The sequence below is a fragment of the Cotesia glomerata genome, linkage group LG4 (genome assembly GCF_020080835.1).
Source record: "Cotesia glomerata isolate CgM1 linkage group LG4, MPM_Cglom_v2.3, whole genome shotgun sequence".
Taxonomy (NCBI): domain Eukaryota; kingdom Metazoa; phylum Arthropoda; class Insecta; order Hymenoptera; family Braconidae; genus Cotesia; species Cotesia glomerata.
This window is the reverse complement of record NC_058161.1, coordinates 19602360-19629066: the sequence shown is the minus strand read 5'-3', so window position 1 is coordinate 19629066 and position 26707 is coordinate 19602360. Positions and strand designations below refer to the sequence as shown.

Genomic DNA, 26707 nt, shown 5'->3' with positions numbered 1-26707 from the left:
ATGTAAGCTCACCTCGATATTACACTCATTGAGACTTTTCATTTAAGTACCCACATCAATTTTTCATATATTTATAAATTATATCAATTATATCAAAAATTCATGTGGGTACTCAAATGAAAGCTCTTGATGAGTATTACATCAGGATGAGCTTATATCTTTAAAAAAGTCAATATTTAAGAAAGTACAGCGCAATTTAACCAAAGTCACTATTTAATAATCGAAAAATTTAATTTTTTATAGTTTACTAGTCACGGCAGTCACGTAGTGACTGCAAGGTAACTAGTTAAGTAATAAAACTCGATAAATTTTGTCCAAATTCATTTATATTTTATTTAAAATAAAAATAAATTTTTCGACAAATAGTTAAAATTTTGTTTTAAAAAAAAAAAATTTCATTTCTTCTTTATTTTTCCTTAAAGACCCAGGAAAAATTCCGCCTTAAATTATAAAGAAGAAACAACGAGTTATTTTTTTTTATTTTCACATTTATTACAAATCAAATAATAAATTCAAGTCAAAAAACAAAAAAAAACAAAAAAAAAAAAAGTAGGAATAGGAAAAATAAATTTCCTGGAGCCTTAAAATTAAATTAATAATTACGTTTAAGCGCTAAATTAACAATCGAGTTATGAAAAAAAAAATCAGCTATTCAATTATTATAAATAATAACTAATAATAATATTTATTAATAATAATTAATAATAAAAAATAATAATAATAATAATAATAATAATAATAATAATAATAATAATAGTTCAGTTCCAGTGTTATCACTCGCGGACGTTTAAACTATTCGATTGTTTAAAAATTGAACGTTATTAATTTATAAAATTTTATTGGAAGGTAGTAAGACGTAAAATACGTCTTATTATTATTAATAATAATTATTAGTTAATTTGTTGTTTATTCATAACGGTATTGACGCATTTATTCTTTTTTTTAGTTTTATTATTATTGAAAGATGGAAAAAGAAAAAAGAATTTATTAATTAATATTTATTATTATTATTTTAATATATAAATTGTTAATTGTTAATTATTTTTTCTTTTTCTCGGAGGTAGTATTTTAGTAAACGCTGGGTTTTAACGGCGGTTTTGGTAGCCACCGGTGTTTCCCATTCCTGGTTGTCTCATTCCACCACGGCCGTCACGGGAAAATCCACCGCGACCTCCTCGTGGGTGCTGGCCACCTCGCATGACTCCTGGGCCACCTGAAAAATTAATAATTTATTTAAATATATTTTTATTTTTTCTAAGTCTTTAATCTATATTATTAATAATATAAGCAAAATTTTGAGGCCAATTTAGGCTAAATTCAAAATTACTCTATCTCTAGATATATAATTGATAAATGACCTTATATGTTGTGAACTATGGACATTTTTAAAGATATAAGCTCATCCTGATGTTATAGCCATCAAGAGCTTTCATTTGAGTACCCACATGCATTTTTTATAAATCTTTCATATATTTATACACATAAAATATATAAATATATAAAATATATGAAAAATTGATGTGGGTACTCAAATGAAAGGTCTCGATGAGTCTAACATCGGAAGAGCTTATATCTTTAAAAATGTCAACAATTAAGAAGTGACATTGCTATCTTGTGAACTATTGACATTTCTAAAGATATAAGCTCATCCCGATGTTATACTCATCAAGAGCTTTCATTTGAGTACCCACATGCATTTTTGATATATTTTTCATATATACATATATGTAATATATATAAATATATAAAATATATCAAAAATTGATGTGGGTACTCAAATGAAAGCTCTCGATGATTGTAACATCAAGATGAGCTTATGTCTTTAAAATTATCAATAATTAAAAACTGACAATGCTATCTTGTCAACTAATGACATTTTCAAAGATATAAGCTCATCCCGATGTTATACTCATCAAGACCTTTCATTTAAGTACCCACATGCATTTTTGACATATTTTTCATATATACATATATGTAATATATATAAAATATATCAAAAATTGATGTGGGTACTCAAATGAAAGCTCTCGATGATTGTAACATCAAGATGGGCTTATGTCTTTAAAATTATCAATAATTAAAAACTGACATTGCTATCTTGTGAACTATTGACATTTCTAAAGATATAAGCTCATCCCGATGTTATACTCATCATGAGCTTTCATTTGAGTACCCACATGCATTTTTGATATATTTTTCATATATACATATATGTAATATATATAAATATATAAAATATATAAAAAATTGATGTGGGTACTCAAATGAAAGCTCTTGATGAGCATAACATCAAGATGAGCTTATATTCTTAAAAACGTCAATATTTTAAAAAGTACAGTGCATTTTAACAAATATCTTGTGAACTATTGACAATTTCAAAGATATAAGCTCATCCAGACACTACACATCGAGACCTTTCATTTGAATACTCACATCAATTTTTCATATATTTTATATATTTATGTATATTATATATATGTTTATATGAAAAATATATCAAAAATTTATGTGGGTATTCAAATAAAAGTTCTTGATGAGTGTAACATCGGGATGAGCTTATATCTTTAAAAACTTCAATAATTAAAAAAGTACAGTGCAATTTAATAAAAGTCGTTATTTAATGAATAAAAATTTCAATTATTAATCAAAAATCGAAATTTTAATCAAAATTTTTTTTAAGTTTAAAAATCTTCATAAAATTCAATTTTTTAAAAAAATTAATCTAAAATTGCAACTCAATTTTAATTTCATGGTTTAATTAAAAAATGTAGTTGTTTTTAATAAAATTTTTCAATTACCTGGACCACGTTGCTGAGGACCCATTGATGATCTCATATTATCCTGATTTCTCATATTGTCACCAGGTATTCTCGGTTTATTTTTTTTCTCTTCAATATTTAATTTCTGTCCATTTTCATCCGGATAACAAATTGGCTAAAAAATAAATTAAATATTATTATTATTAATTAATTAAAAAAAAATAAAATATTTTAATTTTAGTTAAAAAATTAAAAAAAAAATAAAAATTTTCTAAATTTTTTGAAAATAAAAATCATTAAAATTTTCCAAAAAATAAAAATTATTAAAATTTTTTTAAAATAAAAATTATTAAAAAAAACTTACACAAGCGGCGAGTACTTTAGAAACAACATTGGAGTCTTCAAATGTAACAAAGCCATAATGAGGAACACCACGCATAGAATTGTTGGAGCCTTGAGGTCCCTTGCTACGCTCATTGCCCTTCGAGAATATTCTGAGATCAGCGACTTTGCCAAACCGTTCGAAAATGATACGCAGCTCATTTTCAGTCGCGGAGTGTGGAACGTTTCCTACAAAAAGCTGGTGGTGATCAGGCCAGTCGCGACGTCTTTCACCTCCACGGTTGTCTTTCTGTGGTGGACCTACTCGAGGTCGCTGTGGCTGGGGCTGTTGTTGGGAGTTCTGCATTCTGTTGTGCTGGTGCTGCGGTCCTGGTCCAGAGGACATTACATTCGACGACATGTTGGTGTTGTTCGAGTTCCACACGTCAATTGATGAACGTTCCTCGTTTCTCGCGTTAGAGACTGGAGGCTAAAAAAAAATTTTTTTAATTAATTTTCAGGCAAAATTAAAAAAATTAAGTATTTTTTACATAAAAATTTGAAATAAATGAAATTTAATTTAAAATAAAATAAAATTTAAAATAAAATCAAAATTTTGAATACAAATTTTTTAAATTAATTTTCAGAAAAAATTAAAAAAATAAAATATTTTTTACGGAAGTACGAGCGCTAGGCGGGGTGGGGATAGGTATCCACTCTAGCGCGGTAAGGGGAAAGCAGTAACCATATGATTTTTCTCAATATATAGATATACATTTAACATTGGCTAATGGCGGGATTTATTTTTCTTTTAATTAATACACTTTAATTAGTCGGGCAAGTGTTAATTTTTTTGAATTAAATTTATCACTAATATATTTACTTTCATCCATAAGTTTTTTAAAAATATTCACCGACAGTTTTACGAGAAAAATACAGAAATGTATCAATGTTTGGAGGTTACCCCATAAGACCAATGTTAAATTGCTCAACTTTAAAGTTAATTATTTATTTAAATAATCGGGCAATCTCCTTCAAATTTTCAGAATTTGTTAAGACATATTTAAACTTCATATTAAAAAAAAATCAAGCCTTTTATCAAAAGTTGTCTTGGCGCTCGTACTTCCTTAAATAAAAATATTTAAGTCTGATTTTTTTACAAAATTATTGTTAATTTATAAATGACTGAAATTATAGAAAAAAAGTTAAGAAAAAACTTGTAGGAAATTTAATTTTTTACAAAAACGGCCTCTTAAGAAAAATCACTAAATGTGATATTTATCAAGATATAGAATTTTTTCTATAATATAAAGAGTTAGACTTCTATAATCTACATTATTAAGAGAATAAGAAAATTTTTGTTTCCAGGATAGTCATATGATAAAATCGGTTTTTTTAGTGAAATTTAGTGTCATTGCAAAGATTTTGACTTGAATTTGTGCCTTTTAAAGATTTCATATCATTTTTAACGATAGTCAATTTATTATGATAAGTACTTAGGCAGCATTTGAAAATAAATTATATATCTCTAGATAGATAATTAAGAAATGACCTTTTATATTATGGAATATTTATATTTTTAAAGATATAAGCTCATCCCGATGTTACACTCATCGAGACTTTTCATTTGAGTACCCACATGAATTTTTCATATATTTTATATATATATATATATATATATATATATATATATATATATATATATATATATATATATTACATATATGTATGTATGAAAAATATATCAAAAATGCATGTGGGTACTCAAATGAAAGCTCTTGATGAGTATTACATCGGATTGAGCTTACATCTTCAAAAATATCAATAATTACGAAATGACCTTGTATTTTGTCAACTATTGACATTTTTATAGATATAAGCTCATCTTGATGTTACACTCATCCAGACCTTTCATTTGAGTACCCACATCAATTTTTCATATATTTTGTATATTTATATATATATATATATATATATATATATATATATATATATATATATATATATTACATATATGTATGTATGTATCGAAAATATATCAATAATGCATGTGGGTACTCAAATGAAAGCTCTTGATGAGTGTACCATCAGGATGAGCTTATATCGTTAAAATTGTTAATAATTAAGAACTGACAGTGCTATCTTGTCAACTAATGATATTTTCAAATATATAAGGGTAATTCTCTGTAAGGATGTTTTTTGCTGTTCCAGGCATTTTTTTATTAGAAAAATTGTTATTTTGTTACTAAAAAAAAAATTATTACGAAAGTGAAAAAATATTTCTATTTGGAGCATTGAAAACTAAAATGAAATAAATTTTGGTTTTTTTGCTATAAATTCGTAAACCACCGAAATAACAGTCCCCTGGGCTGTCCCATCCCCAAAATTCAAACTTTAAGATTAAATTTTAAGTTATTCGTCCATAATATATAATTTGGTCCATAACATTTATAAACTTAATTAGTTAACTAACAATCTTCATCAATAAAAAGTACCGAAAATAAATTTGTTTCATCAAATTCATTAAACCTAAGTTCGTCCCAGGCATTTTAAGAACATTCTCCTGCCAGAAGTTCAAAGCCAAAAAAAAAATCCAGCGTGTTATTTTACCTTTTGTAAGGTTTATAAGGATCTAACTAGCCTGGAGTTAATAACCATAGGGCTGTTAGCGCTTTATCCGCATTTTATTTAGTGTCAAAGCACCGTTTGTGCTGGAAATATGTGTCTGGGCCACTTCAAAACTCACTCCCCTGGCAACTATTTTTATTTATAATTTATTTATAAAATTCGATCCATAAGTCTTAATATTATTCTAATTAATGTAAACATTCATTGAGAACTTGAAAAGTTAAATGCATTGAAATAGTTTGCTTGATTTTTCTCAATTTGATAAAAAAAAAAACAGTCCCCTGGCAAACAGTCTCCTATCATGTTATATGGCAAAAGACACACAAATATCGAAAAATCAAAAATTAAATCGGCTGTTTATTTATTATGATTAAGCTGATATTTTTGTAGCCCTTGTTAATTTTTTTTCTTATAAAATCAAAAATAATTTGGTCAGACAATTTTGTACAGATTTAAGACGTCTTTACAGAGAATCACCCATGTACAGTGTTTATATTTTTTTTAATCGGAAATTTTTTATAATTATTAAATCAAATTTTATATATAACCAAAAAAATTCTATATCTTCAAAACGCTGTATATCTTGATAAATATCAATCAGATATTTGGCTTAAATGACCTTTTTAGTAGGAAATTAAATTTCCTACGTTTGTCCTGAACTTTTTTGCTCTAAATCCAGCCATTAATTAAATAAAAAATAATTTCACAAAAAAATCATGCTAAAATTTTCACCGAAATTTTTTAGGAGAATTTTTAAGCAAAAAAATATCTTTAAAAAAAAAAAAAAACTAACCGGTGACATGGTCTTGGGGATGATGTTGCAGCTTCCACCAATAGCATTGGACCTGACAGTCCTAGCATAAGACTTGGGTTTGTTGTTGACTCCCAAGGAAGCGGTCTGCTCATTATCGGCCTCATTAACCGGCTGCTGGTTGAAGTTCTCCGTGGGTTGTTCCTGAGGTTCCTCAACACGAGTCTCCTCACTCTGGGTTTCTGGCTGCTGCTCAACAGGAGCTTCTTCCTGAGTGAACTCCGCAGCGGGTTCTACAAATAGAGCTGCCGGTTGCTGAGGAATGGGCATCATTGGAGGCTGTTGGTTCATCATGGCCTCCGGGTCATGGATTGTTCCGTTTACGACGATCATCTGGTTGCTGGTCGGAGGATAATACATCTGCTGGGGCGGAATCGCCGGCTGAGCTTGGGGAGGAAGAGGTTGTTGAACTGCTTGTTGAGCAATATGATGCTCCACTTGGACTGGCGCCTGTCCTTGTCCCTGATCATCCTCGTCAACCTCAGAGCGACCTTCCTCAGTCTCGAGACGCTCCGGGATGTCATTAGATGGCTCTGTTTCCAACTCTACTTCTTCGTCCGGGAAACCAAGGTCTTGGTAGCGGAAAATGTCGTTCAACACGTAGTAGGTTTTTGGAGCACGTGCGGCTAATACGAATGTTTGGGTGAAACGACGCATTGGCTCGCCGGCATTTGAAAATTCACCAGTCACCTGAAATTAAATTTAGAAATTTTCAATTTTTTCAGAAATTTTAATAATAACTAGCAAAGTTGCAGTCACTCCGTGACTGCAACGACTTACGAACCTGCATAAATAAAATTAGGCAATATTGAATAATGATTTTGGTTAAATCGTACTGTACTTTCTTAAATATTGAAGTTTTTTAAGATATAAGCTCATCTTGATGTTACACTTATCGAGAGCTTTCATTTGAGTACCCACATGCATTTTTGATATATTTATCATCTATACATATATGTAATATATATAAATATATGGAAAATTGATGTTGGTACTCAAATAAAAGGTCTCAATGAGTGTAATTTCAAGGTGAGCATATATTCTTAAAAATGTAAATAGTTCACAAGATAGAAGGTAATTTCTTAAATATTGATATTTTTGAAGATATAAGCTATTCCTGATGTTACACTTATCAAGAGCTTTCATTTGAGTACCCACATGCATTTTTGATATATTTATCATATATACATATATGTCATATATATAAATATATGAAATATATGAAAATATTGATGTGGGTACTAAATGAAAGGTCTCGATGAGTGTAATGTCGGGGTGAGCTTATATCTTCAAAAATGTCAATAGTTCACAAGATAGAAGGTAATTTCTTAATTATTGACAATTTTAATGATATAAGCTCTTCCTGATGTTAGAATCATCAAGAGCTTTCATTCGAGTACCCACATGCATTTTTACATATTTTTCATATATAAATATATGTAATATATATATAAATATATAAAATATATGAAAAATTGATGTGGGTACTTAAATGAAAGGTCTTGATGAGTGTAACATCAGAAAGAGCTTATATCTTAAAAAATGTCAATAATTAAGAAATGATCTTTTATCATGTGAACTATTGATATTTTCAAAGATATAAGCTCACCCCGACATTACACTCATGGAGACCTTTCATTTAAGTACCCACATCAATTTTTCATATATTTTATATATTTATGTATATTATCTATATCTATATGTGAAAAATATATCAAAAATGCATGTGGATACTCAGATGAAATCTCTTGATGAGTACGGCATCGGGATGAGCTTATATCTTTAAAAATATCATTAGTTTACAAGATAGAAGGTAATTTCTTAATTATTGACTTTTTTTAAGATATAAGCTCTTCCTGATGTTACACTCATCAAGACTTTTCATTTGAGTACCTACATCAATTTTTCATATATTTTATATATATTGCATATATGTATGTATGAAATATATATCAAAAATGCATGTGGGTATTTAAATGAAAGCTCTTGATCAGTGTAACATCGGGATGAGCTTATATCTTAAAAAACATCAATATTTAAGAAAGTACAGTGCAATTTAACAAAATTCATCATTTAATAAAGTAAATTATTATTTATTTATAGCTCACAAGTCTCAGCAGTCACGTAGTGACTGCATGGTTGCTAGTAACAATAATAATTTTAAAAAAATCTTGATATTATTATGAAAATAAAATTAAAAAAATTTTTTTACTATAAGTAATAAAAAAATTCACCTGAATAACAACTCCATCTTCCAAGGTAGCTTGAGAGTCAACTTGACTGATTCTAGTATGACAATCACGGAAATTCAATTCCTGAATTTTCTGATGAATTTCTTTCTGCCCAACCGCAGGAATAACATCGCGGTCTGTGTTGTCCAAACCACCGTGTATAAAAGCTGAATTGTGATTGTAAAATCTGAAACAAAATTAATAATATAATTTAATATTAAATAAATAATTTACTCCTTAAAAAAAAATAAAAAAAATTTTTTTAAATGAATGACATCATTTAATTTAATTATATTCATTTAAAATTGATGAATAAAATTTAACTATTTACAAATAGTCAATCATTTATAGAACAACTTTCAAATTACATCATTCGGTGTTACATTTTATTTTGTGCAATTGCCAACTGATAAACTTTTAGAAATTTTACAAAATTTTAAATACTTAAATTATAATTAATAAAAAAAAATTTTTTTTTTTTAATTATAAAAAAAATTTTTAATTTTTTTTTTTAATTGAAAAAAAAATTAAACATTTTTTTTTTTAATTAATAATTAATTTAAAAATTTTTTTCTAATTAATAATAATAATAATTACCTGTGTAAATGAGCAGGTGCTTGGTTCAACAATGTATAATATTGCCGAACAAATTCACGACCAACAGATCGTGCTGAGTGTGCTGCCGAATGTGTAGCATCCATGACCATTTCCTAATATGTTGGCTTTATTATGTAGTTATTATTAACTGTTTATTTTTATCAAAATACTACCGACTGAATATTTAAAGTTAGCTTGTAAATATAAACAAACTTTAAATAAAAAGGGTTAATTATTGTTTTTTATTTAGAATTTTATTGTCTACTTTACTTTACTTTTATTTCTATAAACTACTGTAGATTAAAAACTCAATTTTTTTCGGTTTTGAATTTTATATAAAAAATTACGTTTTGAATCTGAAACAAAAAAGATATAGTTTGTTTAAAATTTTATTTGTATGAACATCAATTTTTTTAAATAGTAAATAATTATTTATATTATCAAGAGAATAAGAACAACTTTATTTTAGGATAGTCATATGGTTTTTTTTAGTGAAATTTAGTGTCTTGATTTGAATTCGTGCCTTTTCAAGGTTTCATTTCATTCTCATCGATAGTCAATTTATTATACGTATTTAGACTAGATTCGAAAATGTTCTATCTCTAGATTCATAATTAAGAAATGACCTTGTATCTTGAGAAATATTAACATTTTTAATGACATAAGCTCATCCCGATGTGACACTCATCGAAACCTTTCATTTGAGTACCCACATCAATTTTTCATATATTTTATATATATATTATATATATGTATATATGAAAAATATATAAAAAATGCATGTGGGTACTTACATAAAAGCTTTTGATGAATGTAACATCGGAATGAGCTTATATCTTTAACAATGCCAATAATTAAAAAATTACCTTGTATCTTGTGAACAATTAATATTTTCAAAGATATAAGCTCATCCCAATGTTACACTCATCGAGACCTTTCATTTAAGTACCCACATCAATTTTTCATATATTTTATACATTTATATATATTACATATACGTATATATGAAAAATATATCAAAAATGCATGTGGGTACTCAAATAAAAGCTATTGATAAGTATAACATCAGGATGAGTTTATATCTTTAAAATTGTCAATAACAAAGAACTAACATTGCAATCTTGTCAACTAACGATATTTTTAAAGATATAAGCTCATCCCGATGTTACACTCATCGAGACCTTTCATTTGAGTACCCACATCAATTTTTCATATATTTTATATATTTATATATATTATATATATGTATATATAAAAAATATATCAAAAATGCATATGGGTACTCAAATGAAAGCTCTTGATTAATGTAACATCAAGATGAGCTTATATCTTCAAAATCCATATTATTTTTCATTTCATTTTAAAAATTATTAAAAAATCTATGTAAAAAATAAAAAAAAAAGTTTTTACTTATTTTTTTAATTTCGAATATTTAAAAAAAAATTGCCAATAAAATTTCAATTGTTAATTAAACATTTTTAATTTAATAATAATTTTTAAAAACATAAAATTAAATTTATAATTTTATCTCAAAATCTAAAATAACAAATAAATAAAACTCCCAAAATTTATATAAATAGACTTTTTTAAAAATTTTTCAATAAAAAAAAATTAATAATACACATGGCGAGTAACTACAACGCGGTCTCCTCGTGTCTTTCTAGCCGACACGCTAGCAAAATGACCCACCATTGCCCCTTGAGTCCCAAAATGCCCCAAAAATACAAACTCACTAAAATTTCAAGTCCCAAAAAATTTCTCTAAAATTTTCTTCTTAAAAAAAAAATTTAAAAAAATTCTTACAAGCTCCTCGCAATACAAAATACAACCCAAACCAAAAAATACGAAGCTGGGTCTAATAACCTCACAAAAAAAAAATGTCTGTAGTCGGCACAAAGCCGTAGAGGGACCGGGAGACATGATTAAAATTTAGGAAAAGTCTCAAAGTAAAGAAAAAAAACAGCTTAGCTCGGATGATTCGAGATTCAAGCATGGCGAATTGTTGGACGCGGTAATAAATATATTAAATAAAAATTCTCGGTATTTTTTCGTCGGCTATTTTATCGACGTCCGCCATTTTAATTTTATAATAAACAAATTAATAAACAAAGTCAATAATTACAATTAAAAAAAAAAAATGGAAATTTTTTTGCAAATAAATAAATAAAAAATAAACCGGGTGGTTTATTTCTTAGAGACTTACCTAAAGTTTAATCAGTGCGCACGTTTTTATTCTGGTCCTCAATTAGTTTTAAAAACTCGGTAATTGCTTGTAATTAAATAGCGGGTGATTACTGTAATACAACAATACAATAAATGCCTTGGTATAAAAATTAAAAATAAGAAATTATTTTATAGACACTGCGCTGAACAGTAAGTGTTTAACACTGGACACATATAATATATAAACGCTCACGGGTCTCTTTTGTGTAGGGGATGCAAGTACAGATATATATTTGGTCATGTGGTGTAGGTACTCACCTTCTTTGTCTGGTTTACTTTTAAATGCGGTGTGTCCTTTGTCGGTGATGCGATGCACCGTGGAAGCAGCGGCAGTCCTCGAGAAAATGTGGCCAAGTAAAACTAGTCACTGGGGATGAGTGCCGGGCTATTAATCGTTCAGTTTATATTATAGTTTAAGCTGTTTTCATGAAGATCAAAATGGCGAACTAAATTCTAACGCTCTGTTGGGAGGACCAATCAGCTGATGGCAGAGTTTTACTGAGGCGCACTCTGGTGGAGGATTTTTTAAAGTCTATAATGGAGTCCGTTTAAGATGACATGTAAGTTAAGTCAGTTGATTTATTTTAAAAATTTTTTTTAATAATAATAAAGTTAGCCGATGAAAATTAAGTTAGCCGACATCTAAAAATTTTTAGAATTTTTTTTTATTGAAAAAATTAATAAAAAAAAAATTTCAATTGAGAAAAACTTTAAAAACTGTAAGTGCAATTTTTAAAAAATATTTTTTTGTTCTAATTTAAATATTAAAAAAAAATCAAAAAACTAAAAACGTCGGCTGACTTCATTGTTATGGTTAGCCGAGATTTTTGATTTTTTTATTTGCTTAATTTATTAAATTATAACTAAAATATTTTTAAAAAATTGTACTTATAGTTTTTGAAGTTTTTAATAAATGAAAAAAATTTTTTTTATTTTTTTGTAATAATTCTTTAATTAAAAAAATGATAAAAATTTTGAGATGTCAGCTAACTTTATTTTCATATTTTTTAACAAATTTATTTAGAAAAATTATTTTTTAAAAATTACATTATTAATTTTTTATAATAATCAAGTTAGCTGACATTTTTGATTTTTTTATTTTGGTTAATTTATTAAATTAGAATTAAAAAATTATTTTTTTTTAAATTGCATCACTTACATTTTTTCAAATTTTTTACAAATGAAATTAAAAAAAAATTTTTTCGCAATAATTTTTTTAATAAAAAAAATTATCAAAATTTTTAGATGTCCGGTAACTTTGTTTTCATATAAAATGACTGCAAAAAAATAATACTGAAGTGAGCTGTAAATTTTTTAAAGTCTTATAACAATTCGATTACAATACTAAAAGTGTTTCTAAAAATTTTCACTGATAATTTTCTTTAATTTTTACATGTGAAATTTTTTTATTAAATTTTTTTCATAATTATTTTATTGTTATAAAATTCTAAAAAAATTTCTAATGTCTGTCAATTTCAATAATCATAAAGTTAGCCGAAATTTTTGATTTTTTTATTTTGCTTAATTTATGAAATTATAACTAAAAAGTATTTTTAAAAATTTGCATTTATAGTTTTTGAAGTTTTTAACAAATGAAAAAATTTTTTTGTCATAATTCTTTAATAAAAAAAATCCTAAAAATTTCTAGATGTCGGCTTACTTTGTTTTCATTTATTTTATGATAATAAAATTAGCCGACGTTCAACAATTTTTGATTTTTTTTGTTAATTTAATTACAAGTAAAAAAAATACTTGAAAAAAATTGCACGGATTTTTCAAAACTTCTGCATGTGAAATTTTTTCTTATAATTTTTTTATAATTATTTTTTCTTTAGATATATTTTCTATTAGCCGACATCTGAAAATTTTTATAATTGTTTTTAACAAACAAATTTTTTTCTAGAAGGTTATTTTTGAAAAATTTCATTTTTTATTTTTTTTAAAATTTATACTATGTCAATTTTTTTGCAGTAATTTATTTTCTTAAAAAAATTATTAAATATTTGCTACTTTAATTTTCATTTGAGTTTTTAGTTGAATTAAAAAAAAAATATTGGGGTTATTTTTTAAAAGTTAATATCAATTTTTCGATAATTTTATGTCAAACGTCAGTAAAAAAATAGTTATCCACTGTACACTATAAGAATAAATTTAAAAAATAATTATAATGAATTAATTAAGAATGCATTATAAGAAATTAATTTTATTTACAATTATATTTTAAAGTTCGTTCAAATTTTGTCCGCTAATATAGTATTTATTTAAATACAAATTAAACGCCCGCTTAAGATTAAAATAAATCATAAAAAGACACACAATAGGGAACTGTATTACCGGCGGTCACCAAACTTAAGAACTATTTATAGTATAGTACGTTGCTGTCTTCAACCTCTATTCACAAATAAATAATTATATATGGCTGCCAAAAGACCCGAAATTTCTTGAACTGCCAGCTGAAAAAAAATTAATTATAACTAAACGAAACAATATTAAGCTGCCATTTTCAATCCGCGGCTTCCTAGAAGATAGATAAGGAGATTAAAAAATAGATTGAGTTTAAAAATATATATTTTCAAAAGTTATCGTGTTTGCCCCTCCATAAGGACTTGATAAATCCCCTCCATAAGCCATTAAACCAATTTTTTATGTAAAAATAATAATTAATCAATTTAAAATAATTTTAATAGCTTCAACAATAATTTATCTTTCTGATTGTGCTTCTTATATCATTCATATAGACAAAATAATTCTTAAATACAATTAACTCCAAGGAGTTTGAATCAATTAACTAAGTATCCGTTGGTATAATTTTTCATGTTTGAAATAATAGAAACTATTGGAGATCGAGAAAAACGTTTGTACTGAGAAGAAAAGTATTTCAATGTCAGAAATCCTGCGTAACCGGGTTTGCCTTTGTAGAATAATCCCAGGCCACTGATTGGAGCTGGTGGTAGAGTTTCTAGAGGACGAGAGTCCAAGAAAGGAACTATTGCTGCGTTATGACTCTTCTCAGAGAAAAAAGATACCTTTAAATTTACATAGTGCTGGCCTGTCTTGCTCAATTCGTAGATCAGCTCGGAATCTCGAGGATTCTTTCTTGCACTTATGTCGATATTCATTCTGAAATTCGTCAAAAATTAAAGTTTACTGCTAGCGAGACACAAGAACACACTTGATGAGTGAAATTAAATTATACCTATCAGTGGAATTTATCTTGGAAGGATAAAACCAACGGTCTCCAACAGACGATGAATAGAAGCTACCTTCACTGTTGTAAATCACCGATCCTCGAACTGCTATTGATATTCGATCATCTTTCGTCACGACAAACTTAACTCCTGGGGATTTAAATTCAGTTAAACAAGATTGTTGCTGATTAATAAGATAGTTTGAGAAGCGATTGATAAAAAATGGATAAAACTTTAGCACCTGTGACGAATTGTCCATCGGGTATTTCAATGTCGTCTAAATTAAACCCACGAATCTTGTAACTAAGCCGAACAGTCTGAGTCGGTCCACCTGCGGGATGACCACCGTCAGTTCTCCATTTAACGGAGCTTGGATCAATTTCTCCATTGACCAGATGTCCTTCTTGGATTTGCAACGTTATCACATTCTTCTCAACGGCAAACCTGATCCCCGTGACGACTCTGCAAACCAAATACCATCAATAACCACCTTATCAAAGCAACACACCTTCAGTTACTACCGATTGTCCGAGCTGTTGGTGTAATACTCTCTCAAACTCAGCAGACGAACGCTGATGTCATTGTCAACTTGTTTATCGCAAGCACACAACTTCTCCAGCTCGCTGTGGTCACCCAGAATGCACGCAGAAGTCCAATTTTCCTTCTTGTATCCTCTGACATTGTTCCACCCATACTTCCGGCAACTTGTATCTTCACTGTTAAAATTCTCCAGGAAAACCTGAAACTCCCCGCTTTAATTACCTCCGGTATAAATTTATAAACTATCAACTTACAATCGGACAGTACATGCTGTACACGATTCCCTGCGGCAGATCCAAACGATTGAAGTTCGCCCTTATTCCGCTGCACTCATACTCCGGCTCCTTAGTGTCCAGGTAATCCGCGTTCGGGTCAAAGTACCACTTGGTCCTCTGCTCATAGTACGCCACATAGTTCTTAACGCGGATGTAATTTCTTCCTAAACATTCCATCACTAATTAATTAACTAGCTCCGCAAAATAAGTCTATCTACTAACCTTCCGACCACTCCAACGCGTCGCAGTTCTTGTACATCCTTTTATAAGTCTCATCCGTTAGGTTCAGGTGGTAATGACCTGTTTCTATTATTCTGATGACAGAGTTTTTGAACTCGGTCAATAAAAATTTCTGTTCCGTTCGTAAGCCTTTAAAGTTTATTATTAAAAGATATAAGCTCACCCCGACATTACACTCATCGAGACCTTTCATTTGAGTACCCACATCAATTTTTCATATATTTTATATATTTATATATATTACATATATGTATATATGAAAAATATATCAAAAATGCAAGTGGGTACTCAAATGAAAGCTCTTAATGAGTGTAACATCAGGATGAGCTTATATCTTTAAAAATATCAATAATTAAGAAATGGCATTGTTATCTTCTCAACTAATGATATTTTTAAAGATATATGCTCACCCCGACATTACACTCATCGAGACCTTTCATTTGAGTACCCACATCAATTTTTCATATATTTCATATATTTATTTATATTACATATATGTATATATGAAAAATATATCAAAAATGCATGTGGGTACTCAAATGAAAGCTCTTGAGGAGTATAACATCGGGATGAGCTTATATCTTCAAAATATACATTATATATTATGTATACATAAAAAATATATGAATTCATATTAATTATTGATATTTATGAAGAAAATTGATAACTTACCATCACCTGAGCCTTTAATTTTTTGATATTCATGAGCTAAAAACATCGCAGTGTATCCTTGGTACACTCCCATAAGAATTTTCTCATAAAATTTAAACAATCTTTCATAAACCGGAGGTTTATTACAATTATCATCAATATCCACCTAAAAAAAATTACTATTAAAAAAATAATCTTATTAAAGTTAGCGTATTTTGCCAAAAGGATACACGGTAAAAAATTTTGCGTCATTGCGTCAAAAAATTTTTTATTAAATTTTTAACACTTTTATGTGTAATTTTAACATTTATTGTGTTAAATTAACACAGAAAAGTGTGAAATTAACACAAAAAAGTGTTAAATATTTAACATAACAATTTTTTAACGTATTGACGCAAAATTTTTTACTGTGTAAAAAAAAAATTTTTTTTTTGCCATTCAACTCAAAAAATAAATTTTTTCTAAGCTCAGAATATCTTTAAAAAAATTGCTATAATTTTTTCTATTATATATTCTTACCTCCGATTGAAGAAACAAACTAGTGACATTAAACTCATCAAAGCTTCCACTTCCTGGATTCTGTGAGACAGCAGCAACCAAAAATTTTAAATCCTGCTCAAAAGAGTAGTCACTCACCTCTTCTATAAAAGAGTCAATATCTTCAGCATACGCTTTATAATTATCCAAATATCTTTCCACATCTCCATTGAACATCTTATCAATCCCATGAAGCACGTCGCAAAACTTGTCATGGTCAGCAGACTCTTGCTCAGTCATTTTGCCGTCGCTGAACTTTTGAGGTAGCCGATTTTCGTCAAATAAAGAGTCTTTGTACCTATCATAGGACTTGAGTTTATCAAAAAACAACTCCTTGATATTTTTCAAAGTACTGAGAGAATTTTCTTTCAAGAGATTGTTATTTGCTATCAATTTTTCAAAGCAAGTTATCAATTCCACTGCCGCTTCTTCAATATTCGCTGATTGTATCGCCGGAAGATAAATCGGCAAGCAAATTACCGTGAAAATTTTGATATTCATTTTTAAAATAAAATTTAACTCGAAGTGACTTCGAAGACGATTCAAAAGAAACTGTTGACAATTTAGAAAATTACAGACAGTTTCTTTTAAAACAACAACAAGGTCTCTAATAAGTTAATGTGACATTGAATATTTGGTAAATCCTAATTTAACTAAGCGTGAAGACGAACCATTTGATGACGCAACTGCGCTCAAGGTCGTCATAGATCTTGTGTTTTCATTAGGGGCCATTTATTAAGATTTAAAAAAATTATTACTATATTTTTTTAAACAATTTGAAAAATTGTTTTTTAACAATACCAAAAATTTTTTTACAAATAGACGCCATTTTGCGAAAAATTAAAATTTTTCTTATTCCTCCGTTTAATACCTGACGGTAAAATTGACAATATTATTTGATTTCAAATGATCCATACCGCCAAAATGGAGATCACCACCAAGCGCCTTTTTTTTACACAGAAAAAAAAGTTCACTTGAGCCAAGAAAATATTTTTCTTCCTTATTATTATCTTTTATATTTTTAAATATTAAAAACGTTAATTTATTTAGTGATTTTAATCATTATCATGTATTCCAGCTATAGAGTTATAAAAAGTGTCAAAAGAAAATTGTTATTTTTGTTTTTTTTTTTAAATAAATATTTGTTAACAAATATTCATTAACGATTAATAAATATTTATTAAATCCTATAATTTTAAAAAATTATTTATTAACAGTTAATAAAGCTTATTAAATATAAACAAATCCTTCTATCAGTGTGATCCTTTCCTAACATATCAATTTATTATTTTGGTGATTCTCTGTAAGGATGTTTTTTGTTGGCCCGGGTATTTTTTCATTAGAAAAATTGTTATTTTGTTACTAAGAAAAATTTATTACGAAAGTAAAAAAACATTTCTATTTGGAGCATTGAAAACTAAAATGAAAAAAATTTTGATTTTTTTGGTATGAATTAGTAAACCGCCGAAATAACAGTCCCGTGGGCTGTCCCATTCCCAAAATTCAAACTTTCAGATTAAATTTTAAGTTATTCGTCCATAATATATAATTTGGTCCATAATGTTTATAAACTTAATTAGTTAACCAACAATCTTCGTCAATAAAAAGTACCGATAGTAAATTTGTTTCATTAAATTCATTAAACCAAAGTTTGTCCCAGGCATTTTAAGAACAGTCCCCTACCAGAAGTTCAAAGCCAAAAAAAAAAATCCAGCGTGATATTTTACCTTTTGTAAGGTTTATAAGGATCTAACTAGCCTTGAGTTAATAACCATAGGGCTGTTAGCGCTTTATCGGCATTTTATTTAGTGTCAAAGCACCGTTTGTGCTGGAAATATGTGTCTGGGCCACTTCAAAACTCAGTCCCCTGGCAACTATTTTTAATTATAATTTATTTATAAAATTCGATCCATAAGTCTTAATATTATTCTAATTAATGTAAACATTGATTGAGAACTTGAAAAGTTGAATGCATTAAAATAGTTTGCTTGATTTTTCTCAATTTGATAAAAAAAAAACAGTCCCCTGGCAAACAGTTCCCTGTGATGTTATATGGCAAAAGATACACAAATATCGAAAAAGCAAAAATTAAATCGGCTTTTTATTTATTATGATTAAGCTGATAGCTTTTTAGCCCTTGTTAATTTTTTTTCTAATAAAATCAAAAATAATTTGGCCGGACAATTTTGTACATATTTAAGACGTCCTTACAGAGAATCACCCATATAATATTGAAATTATTTATATTGTCTATCACATTATGGTGTTGAAAATGTTAATTATTTTTTGAGAATTTATTGTTCATTTTGTTATTGAAATGTTCATTGTTATTATTTCTGTACGTATACTATATCGCGTTACTAAAACCATAAGGGCGTATCTCAAAATATACGCCTTTATGATTCTGCAAAACCATAAGGGCGTATAAAAAAATTTTTTTTGCTCCAATCAATGTAAAAATGTTGAAAACATTAACATCTATGGAAAAAACGAAAAAAAAATTTTTTTTTGTGATATGGTTTTAAGAAAACATTTTTCTAAAACCATAAGGGCGTGTCCTGTTTTTTCGGTTTATTATCAATTATAGGTCAGAGTAAGAAAAAAAATTGCAAAGGTAATAGAAATATCACTCCACAACTTAATTTATGTCAACAAATATTTATTTAAGTGAGAAAACTAATAAAAATTAAGGAAAAATAAATTCATCAGGGTATTGGTCCGATACCATCTTCATCGTCAGGATCATCTGTGTCTAAGATTATAAAAATAAAAATAAAGATTTTTTAATTTTTTTTTTAACATAACTAGATATTAACAAAAAAATTTATAAACTATGACCATGGCTGAAACTTAAACTTTGATAATACCGATGATATTTTGTGGGACAGTGCCTGATGTACAAAAATGATTTAGGTCATCAAACTTGCTTCAAGATATTGGTATTGAAGAATCATAACAATTCTCAAGAACAAAGTTTTTTTTGAATGATTTTTTTTAAATTACAGTTCTAAATGGCTTACAAAACTCTTTTGTTAATTGTAAATAGATCTGAAGTAAAAAAAAATCAATTTTGAAAAACTTTGAGGCTAATTTTATTAACTTGAAGACATACCGATTGTTCTCAAGTTGTCATGAATTTATTTTTTCTTAATTTTTCATTCGTTTTTTCACTCAAATAAATATTTGTTGATATAAATTAAGTTGTGGAGTGATAATTTCTATCACCTTTGCAATTTTTTTTCTTACTCCGACCTATAATTGATAATCAACCGAAAAAACAGGATACGCCCTTATGGTTTTAGAAAAATGTTCTCTTAAAACCATAAGGGCGTATCACCAAAAAAAAATTTTTTTTTCGTTTTTTCCATAGATGTTAATGTTTTCAAAATTTTTACATTGATTGGAGCAAAAAAAAATTTTTTATACGCCTTTATGGTTTTAGTAACGCGATATGAAAATTGTATTATTTGTAATTTGGATGGCCGCAAGGGGCTTAGACTCTATGGACAATTATTAACAATAATAATAATAATAATAATAATAATAATAATAATAATAATAATAATAATAATAATAATAATAATAATAATAATAATAATAATAATAATAATAATAATAATCAGTTTATCATTTAGAAGATCAAGATAAAATCTTACGTAAGGAAGGGAAGTGGGGGGGGAAGGGGATCAAGAAATCTTACATATACTTATAAAGAGGTAGGGGGAGGGTCAAAAGTCACCAAAATTGTCCTTACGTAATTAATGAATGGCTCTTTAGAATAAAAAAAAACCCATTTATATTAGTTTAGTTGGTCGCTGCTGATCAGCGCGTTCGGGTCAAAATACTTGTCTATTTTTTTTTTTTCATTGAAAAAATTATTAGAAAAAAAAATTTCACATATAAAAAATTTTACGTGCAATTTTTTAAAATAAATTGTTGAAAAAAATCTTAAAAAAAATGGGGATTAATTTTTTAAAAGTTATTTTTGTTCTTTACTTACCAATTTCTATGGGGCTGCAAATCGCGGACGTTGAAGAAGCAGCGATTGACTTGATAGATAATTTTGAAAGGCTTGTGACCTTCCAGAGAAATGACTCGAAAATTTTAGAAGCGCATTCCTTGAAAATATTAAAAAATGTTAGTAATATACTGGAAAAATTAAAACCTACTAATAGGCATCTTCGGGAGCGCAACCCGAAGGTAGATAATTATTTCGAGAAAGTTATTTCGGAATTATTTCGGGAGGACTATTGGAAAGATTACAATTTGTTTTATAAAAAACTGGATAATGTAACTGAACATTTTGATACAAAAGTTAAAAATTATTTTGTTAATTATAAAAATATATCGGGGAAAATTATTGATGAATTCTTTTATAATACCCGCGGAGAGTTGACTGATGATTGGAGAGACGTTCAAATACGCCAGGTTCTTAAAATTGCTAACAGCGTTTTTGATAGTAATAATAAAAAATGTAAGATTATTTTATACTGAAATTTTTTAGAAGTATTATCTGACAATATTTTTTTATTTTGTTATTAATTAATGATAATTTATTTAGCAGATAATATTTATGACATTGAATTACGTTTGTGGAAATTTCAGGTAAGTTAAAATATTTTTTTGTTATTTGACAAAAGTGACAGTTAACAGTATATAAAATATATATAACTAGCAACCTTTCAGTCACTATGTGACTGCCGTGACTTGTAAACTATAAATAAATAAAATTAGGCTTTATTGAATAATGACTTTTGTTAAATTGCACTGTACTTTCTTAAATATTGACGTTTTTTAAGATATAAGCTCATTCTGATGTTACACTCATCAAGAGCTTTCATTTGAGTACCCACATGCATTTTTTATATATTTTTCATATATACATATATGGGTGATTCTCTGCAAGGACGTCTTGAATCTGTACAAAATTGTCCGACCAAATTATTTTTGATTTTATTAGAAAAAAAAATTAATAAGGGCTACAAAACTATCAACTTAATCATAATAAATAAACAGCCGATTTAATTTTTGCTTTTTCGATATTTGTGTGTCTTTTGCCATATAACATCACAGGGGACTGTTTGCCAGGGGACTGTTTTTTTTTTATCAAATTGAGAAAAATCAAGCAAACTATTTCAATGCATTCAACTTTTCAAGTTCTCAATGAATGTTTACATTAATTAAAATAATATTAAGACATGGATCCAATTTTATAAATAAATTATAAATAAAAATAGTTGCCAGGGGACTGAGTTTTGAAGTGGCCCAGACACATATTTCAAGCACAAACGGTGCTTTGACACTAAATAAAATGCGGATACAGCGCTTACAGCCCTATGGTTATTAACTCAAGGCTAGTTAGATCCTTATAAACCTTACAAAAGGTAAAATAACACGCTGGATTTTTTTTTTTGGCTTTGAACTTCTGGCAGGGAACTGTTCTTAAAATGCCTGGGACAAACTTTGGTTTAATGAATTTAATGAAACAAATTTATTTTTGGTACTTTTTATTGAAAAATATTGTTAGTTAATTAATTAAGTTTATAAACATTATGGATTAAATTATATATTATGGACGAATAACTTAAAATTAAATCTTAAAGTTTTAATTTTGGGAATGGGACAGCCCAGGGGACTGTTATTTTGGTGGTTTACTAATTTATAGCAAAAAAACCAAAATTTATTTCATTTTAGTTTTCACTAATAAATTTTTCTTAGTAACAAAATAACAATTTTTCTAATGAAAAAATGCCTGGGACAGCAAAAAACATCCCTACAGAGAATCACCCATATATATATAAAATATATAAATATATGAAAAATTGATGTGGGTACTCAAATGAAAGGTCTCAATGAGTGTAATTTCAAGGTGAGCTTATATCTTTAAAAATGTCAATAATTCACAAGATACAAGGTCTTTTCTTAATTATGTGCCTAGAGATACAGCATTTTCGATTGCAGCTTAAATACTTATCATAATAAATTGAATATCACTGAGAATGATATGAAACCTTGAAAAGGCACAAATTCAAGTCAAGACCTTTGCAATATGACTATCCTAGAAACAAAATTTCTTTTATTCTCTTAATAATATAGATTATTTTTTAGGAACAATTTCATGTTAACTGTGACAATGTTCCAATAGTTGAAAGATTACAAAATATGTATAAAGATATTTTAATAGGAGTTTATAAATCGTTTGCTTCTTTTATTGGAGCGTGTGAAATTGGAAGAATAAAACATTTAAGTAAGTTGTCGATTATTTTATTTAGATTAAAAAAAAAAAAAAAAAATAAAATTGGGTCAAGACAAAAAATTAGCTTAGTTAGCCTAAGCTGTCGGTTTTTAAGATTTTTATAAAAAATAAATTACAATAAAAAAAAATTTCTAATAATAATTTTTTCATAATAATATTACTGTTAAAAAATTCTAAAAAAAAATATTAATCCAAGAAAAATTCCCGTTCCAAAAATTTTTGAATCAAGATAATTTTTTTTTTTTTTTTTAGTGTACATTTGTGAAAAAAAATTTTTTTTTACTAGTGTTTTATTTTAAGAATTCCCTTATTGGATGACCGGAGTAGACTTATTGAATGAATTAAGGGCAAGTGTGATAGAAGTAATGAAAACCGGTCATGACTATTTAATAAGTAACGAATATAAATATCTAACAAGGTGGGATGAATTTGATTACAAGCTGAACAAATGGATGTACAAGAACTGCGACGCATTCGAGTGGTCGGAAGGTTAGTAGATAGACTTATTTTGCTGAGCTGGTTAATTAATTTGTGATGGAATGTTCAGGAAGAAATTACATCCGCGTGAAGAATTACGTGGCGTACTATGAGCAGAGGACCAAATGGTACTTTGACCCAAACGCGGATTACCTGGACACTAAGGAGCCGGAGTATGAGTGCAACGGATCAAGGGCGAACTTCAATCCTTTGGATCTGTCGCAGGGAATCGTGTACAGCATGTACTGTCCGATTGTAAGTTGATAGTTTATAAATTTATACCGTAGGTAATTCAAGCGGGGAGTTTCAGGTTTTCCTGGAGTATTTTGACAGTGAAGATACAAGTTGCCGGAAGTATGGGTGGAACAATGTCAGAGGATACAAGAAGGAAAATTGGACTTCTGCGTGCATTCTGGGTGACCACAGCGAGCTGGAGAAGTTGTGTGCTTGCGATAAACAAGTTGACAATGACATCAGCGTTCGTCTGCTGAGTTTGAGAGAGTATTACACCAACAGCTCGGACAATCGGTAGTAACTGAAGGTGTGTTGCTTTGATAAGGTGGTTATTGATGGTATTTGGTTTGCAGAGTCGTCACGGGGATCAGGTTTGCCGTTGAGAAGAATGTGATAACGTTGCAAATCCAAGAAGGACATCTGGTCAATGGAGAAATTGATCCAAGCTCCGTTAAATGGAGAACTGACGGTGGTCATCCCGCAGATGGACCGACTCAGATTGTTCGGCTTAGTTACAAGATTCGCGGGTTCAATTTAGACGACATCAAAATGCCCGATGGACAATTCGTCACAGGTACTATGGTTTTATCCATTTTTTATCAATCGCTTCTCAAATTGTCTTATTAATCAGCAACAATTTTGTTAAACTGAATTTAAATCCCCAGGAGTTAAGTTTGTCGTGACGAAAGATGATCGAATATCAATAGCAGTTCGAGGATCGGTGATGTACAACAGTGAAGGTAGCTTCTATTCATCGTCTGTTGGAGACCGTTGGTTTTATCCTTCCAAGATAAATTCCACTGATAGGTATAATTTAATTTCACTCATCAAGTGTGTTCTTGTGTCTCGCTAGCAGTAAACTTTAATTTTTGACGAATTTCAGAATGAATATCGACATAAGTGCAAGAAAGAATCCTCGAGATTCCGAGCTGACCTACGAATTGAGCAAGACAGGCCAGCACTATGTAAATTTAACGGTATCTTTGTTCTCTGAGAAGAGTCACAACGCAGCAATAGTTCCTTTCTTAGACTCTCGCCCTGTAGTAACTCTACCACCAGCTCCAATCAGTGGCCTAGGATTTTACTACAAAGGCACACCCGATTACGCTGGATTTTTGTCATTCAAGTACATTACTTCCCGGTTCAAACGTTTTTCTCAATCGCCAGTAGTCTCTATTATCTCTAATCATACTCTCAATTAATAAGTACGACCTCCAAATTTTATTATTCAATTTATATTTTAATCTTCATTTTCCTTGGTATTTTTCATATGAAAATATACTGCTTAAACCATGAAAGACCTTGGTGATGGTCATGAGCACCAATTGTATCATTATCAATTGAATTTATTTTTTGACGACTCTACCAACTAATTAATGGTAAATCAACTCGTCGCTTAATCAAATTATCTCTTTAATTATAAACTAACAACCTTGCAGTCACTATGTGACTGCCTGGATTTGTAAACTATAAGTAAATAAAATTTTGCTTTATTAAATAATGACTTTTGTTAAACTGTACTGTACTTTCTTAAATATTGACATTTTTAAAGATATCAGCTCATCCCGATATTACAATCATCAAGAGATTTAATTTGAGTACCCACATTCATTTTTGATATATTTTTAATATATATATATTTTAAAAATATAAGCTCATCCCGATGTTACACTCATCAAGAGCTTTCATTTGAGTACCCACATGCGTTTTTGTGATATTTTTCATATTTACATATATATACATATACATAAAATATATAAATATATAAAAAATTGATGTGGGTACTCAAATGAAAAGTCTCGATGAGTGTTACATCGGGATGAGCTTATATCTTTAAAAATGTCAATAGTTCACAAGACGCAAGGTGATTTCTTTATTATAGAATATATATATATAACATATAGTTCAAAGATATAAGCTTATACCTATGTTACACTCATCGAGACCTTTCGTTTGAGTACCCACATCAATTTTTTCATATATTTTATATATTTATATATTATATATATGTAAATATGAAAAATATGTCAAAAATGCATGTGGGTATTCAAATGAAAGGTCTCGATGAGTGTAACATTAGGATGAGCTTATATCTTTAAAAATGTCAATAGTTCCCAAGATACAAGGTCATTTCTCAATTATTTATCTAGAGATATTTCGAATGCAGATAATATATATATTATAATTTCACTCATACTTCGCCTTTAGTTACTATATATAATTTGTTTTGTGACCCTGTTATTGGCAATCCAACTATTAGATACATTTTTTCATAAATAAATAAATAAACCTACGCCCTATTTTACTCACTTTTTTCAAGCTTCAAACACCCTTACAATTCGCAAAAAAAATTCCTACTCTCTCACTATCATAAGATTTGAATGATTTTTAATAATTTCAATTTCTCAGTATATATCTATAAAATATATAATTTAATTTTTTTCAATCAATCAATATTTTTAACCAGGGATATCACGCAATATTATTTTTGGCTTGAACTTGCATATAAATACATACCAAACAAAAATATAAATTCTCTGCGTCAGCAGTACCCATAATAAAATAAAACGCATCCTCAGTACAGGTAGCGCCTGCAATACAACCTAACAAATACAAACCAGTTACAGTTACTATCATCAATACCCCCACTTACCTTCCAAGCCAGAAACTTATACTCAGCATTAAAACATCTGCGCGCGCATCCTCTCTATCAACTTGCGTCAGTCTTCCATCCACGTA

At 28.3% G+C, this 26707-nt stretch overlaps 3 protein-coding genes and 1 long non-coding RNA gene across 5 annotated transcripts; 1 reads left to right on the top strand and 3 right to left on the bottom strand.

The window, feature by feature from the left end:
- Positions 1 to 821: 821 nt before the first annotated feature.
- On the bottom strand, positions 822 to 9635 carry LOC123264426 (ras GTPase-activating protein-binding protein 2). Its single transcript, XM_044727720.1, has 6 exons — positions 9348 to 9635; positions 8754 to 8937; positions 6502 to 7209; positions 3124 to 3570; positions 2799 to 2934; positions 822 to 1213 (listed from the first exon to the last, which is right to left on the bottom strand). The coding sequence occupies exons 1-6, from the start codon at positions 9455 to 9457 to the stop codon at positions 1086 to 1088; spliced, it is 1713 nt and encodes a 570-aa protein (XP_044583655.1). The 5' UTR covers positions 9458 to 9635; the 3' UTR covers positions 822 to 1085.
- Positions 9636 to 9674: 39 nt separating this feature from the next.
- LOC123264430 lies at positions 9675 to 11970 on the bottom strand. The gene is made up of 3 exons (XR_006509337.1): positions 11829 to 11970; positions 11551 to 11641; positions 9675 to 9703 (listed from the first exon to the last, which is right to left on the bottom strand). It is a non-coding gene; the product is annotated as an uncharacterized LOC123264430 (long non-coding RNA).
- A 2365-nt stretch (positions 11971 to 14335) lies between these two features.
- Positions 14336 to 26707, bottom strand: LOC123264425. 2 transcript variants are annotated; one of them, XM_044727718.1, is made up of 10 exons: positions 26622 to 26707; positions 21002 to 21119; positions 16984 to 17299; positions 16486 to 16630; positions 15796 to 15942; positions 15553 to 15737; positions 15280 to 15497; positions 15000 to 15220; positions 14767 to 14908; positions 14336 to 14690 (listed from the first exon to the last, which is right to left on the bottom strand). In XM_044727718.1, exons 3-10 carry the CDS (start codon positions 17239 to 17241, stop codon positions 14351 to 14353), a joined length of 1656 nt encoding a protein of 551 aa, XP_044583653.1. In that variant the 5' UTR covers positions 17242 to 17299; positions 21002 to 21119; positions 26622 to 26707; the 3' UTR covers positions 14336 to 14350. The 2 variants fall into 2 exon arrangements, with proteins under 2 accessions (XP_044583653.1, XP_044583652.1); XM_044727717.1 differs by lacking the exons at positions 21002 to 21119; positions 26622 to 26707 and having other exon boundaries at positions 16984 to 17517.
- LOC123264427 lies at positions 23139 to 25363 on the top strand. The gene is made up of 7 exons (XM_044727721.1): positions 23139 to 23248; positions 23558 to 23746; positions 23805 to 23989; positions 24045 to 24262; positions 24322 to 24542; positions 24634 to 24775; positions 24852 to 25363. The coding sequence occupies exons 1-7, from the start codon at positions 23164 to 23166 to the stop codon at positions 25168 to 25170; spliced, it is 1359 nt and encodes a 452-aa protein (XP_044583656.1). The 5' UTR covers positions 23139 to 23163; the 3' UTR covers positions 25171 to 25363.